Source organism: Corvus brachyrhynchos, unplaced genomic scaffold (assembly GCF_000691975.1).
Source record: "Corvus brachyrhynchos isolate BGI_N302 unplaced genomic scaffold, ASM69197v1 scaffold58, whole genome shotgun sequence".
Lineage (NCBI taxonomy): Eukaryota > Metazoa > Chordata > Aves > Passeriformes > Corvidae > Corvus > Corvus brachyrhynchos.
Window position 1 is genome coordinate 1,041,925 of NW_008239539.1, and position 2,555 is coordinate 1,044,479.

The following is a 2,555-nucleotide window of genomic DNA, read 5'->3' on the forward strand; positions in this document are numbered from 1 at the left end:
GCGCCGATAAACCCGGCAGCCAAAATAACTGCAGCCTGTGCTGAGGGGGCCGAGCACGGCCGCGCCTGCATCCCATTTAGCCTGGGTGGCTCCCCCCTGCCCAGCGAGGATTCGGGGTAATTCCCACTGGATTCTCCGCCAAGAGCAATAATGGACCCCAGGGCATCCCCCTGCAGCACCCTGAGAGCGCTCGCTGGGCACTGATGACGGCCTTTGCTCATTGAGCTGGCAGAGCTGGTGAGCAGGAGAGCCGGGAGCTGGCAGGAGCATGAGGGGATGCGCAGGCAGCCTCTCTGCCTGCTCCACCACACCAACACCAACACCACCCCACCGTGCCCAGGGAAGGTCCTCTCCCCTGCTGTCTGTGGCGGCTGCTGCCAGCACTGGCCTGGAGCTGACACCGGTGTGGGGGATGCTGGCAGGGCAGCCAAGAGGCTGTCACAGCTCACTCAGCCCCTTGCCAGAGGCCCTGTACTGGCTGCCGACCACCCAGCCTGCCCCAGCATCTCAGCCCATCACAGAGCCAGCCCTGCACTCAGTGAGGGTCCCAGCATCCCAGTGCTTTGCCAGCAGCCCTGGGAAGAGCTGGTGGCTTCCAGTGCATCCCAGCAAGTACTGTGCCCCAAACCCCAGTCACCCCAGTGGGATGAAGGCACTAGCCTCCTCCTCCTCCCATTTCCTTGCCCACACGGTGACGCCAGGCCAGCTCACTGGGCAGTGTGGGAGAGGCCAGGCCAGGTCTAACTGGAGCGCTCCCAGCCTTGGCAGTGCCCTGCAGACAGGAGACGGCTCCATCGTGCCGTGACAAGGGGCGCTGACCCCTTACACCACCAAAGCTCCTTTTCCACTTCCCCAGGGGTGCCTGGTGAGCACTGGCCTGGCCATGGCTGGCTGGGCAGCCACCACGGCACCGCAGCACAAAGCACGGCGTGAGTGGGAGGCCAGGGCTGAGCTGCTCCAGTGCTCCAGCAGCTCCAAAGGAATTCACTCGCCTGCAGCATCTTGTGGTGCTGCCCCAGTGCACAAGGCCACCCAGCCAGCAGCCATCTCATACACTGTCCCCAGCAGTGCCACCACCCACCACGGCACCACAGAACACCTCTGTGCCCTCGCCAGCACTGCCTCTGCCCTCTCATCTCACTCAATGGTGATGTGGATGTGGCTGTGCTGTCCCCAGCTTTGTCCCCAGCTTTGTGGCTGAGTGCTGCTGGTTCCAAGAGGTCTCTGCCAGCTCCTGCTCCACCACCACACTCCTGATGGGTCCCTGAGCATGACATTTCCACTGTCCACCCTCCCACCTGATGCTGAGTCCCCATCCCTACCCAGGTGAGGTGTCCAGTGCCACAGTGAGCATCGCCCCACTGAGCCGTCGCGTGTCCCACAGCTTCACCTCTCGCTCCCGCATCTGCAGGGACACAGACATGGTGTCAGTGGGCACTGGGGTGCCCGCGTGGCTCCACGGTGCCACTGCCTTTCCCAGCCACCTTCCGCCATCCCAGCAAGGGCCAGGGCACCTGGCGAGGGGACCTCCTGCTTTCAGGGGGACAGGCCACCCAAAAAGCACTTGGGGTGCTTTGGCCCAGCAGCCACGGGGAGTAACATCCCAGTAGTGCCAGGGCCACCTTTCTGGCAAGGACCGTACCTGGCTGAACCCGACGGAGATGAGGCAATCACTGGAGCCCATCCAGAGCAGCCGGGAGTCCTTGTTGTTGTCGTGTCCCGGGACACTCTGCAAGGCACAGGAGACAGGGCTGTCAGTACTGCTGCCAGCCACGCTGGACACATTGAGGGGACGCTGGACACATTGAGGGGACGTGTGCTTCACCAGCCGTGGTTGTGAACTGCCCCGGGGCTGAGCACGTGGAGCCGAGTGCTGGCTCCCGGCTCTGCTGAGAGCTGCCCTGGGGACAGTGCAGTGGGGACAGCCCGCAAGCAGCGACAGCCCTGCCTCCCCCACCCATGGCAGCGTGGTTGCCTTGTGGAGCAGCTGGCCCAGCTCCCAGTGAGGAGTGGAGGGTGGCAGCAGGTAACGTGAGTGTGACAGGGCACGAGATGGCTCCCGGGTCCCCAGGGCTCTCCCCACACCCGGTCACCTGGGGTGAGGGGGATAGAGTGCTGCGAGGAAGCTGCTCCATGCCACAGGCACAAGAGGAGGCTCTGCCATGGCGATGATGACAGAGGGACTTACTTCCCCGGCTGCATCCCTGGGCTCTTTATCCATGCTGAATCCTGGCTCCAGGAGCTGGGTGCCCCATGTGTGCCCAGATGCTACTGAAACACACGGCAAACTGAGCCTGGCCACGATCCCCAGACTGCTCCAATCCCCTGCACCCTGCTTCACCTCTCCCCTGGGGGCCCTGTGAGGCTGGGACCCCCAACCCACATCCTGATCCTGGTCCTGCTGAGGATGGGAGGGGAAGAGCTTCCACAGGGCTGTCAGCGGGTGTTTCCCGGCTCCCATGTGGTCCCCAGATGGGCCCTGCGGTTCCTGGTGCCCCAGTGGGAGCCGGCAGCCAGCCCTGGCCCACAGCACAGGCAGCGGCCGCAGCCCCCCG

At 64.3% G+C, this 2,555-nt stretch overlaps 1 protein-coding gene across 1 annotated transcript in view; it reads right to left on the reverse strand.

Annotated features, from left to right (window-relative positions):
• Window positions 1-2,252: 2,252 nt before the first annotated feature.
• CORO7 (coronin 7) overlaps window positions 2,253-2,555 on the reverse strand; it is a 12,111-nt gene continuing 11,808 nt past the window's right edge. The window contains exon 7 of the mRNA XM_017741266.1: window positions 2,253-2,271. Coding sequence (XP_017596755.1) covers window positions 2,269-2,271 — 3 coding nt within the window. The 3' untranslated portion in view covers window positions 2,253-2,268. The remainder of the gene's footprint in view (window positions 2,272-2,555) is intronic.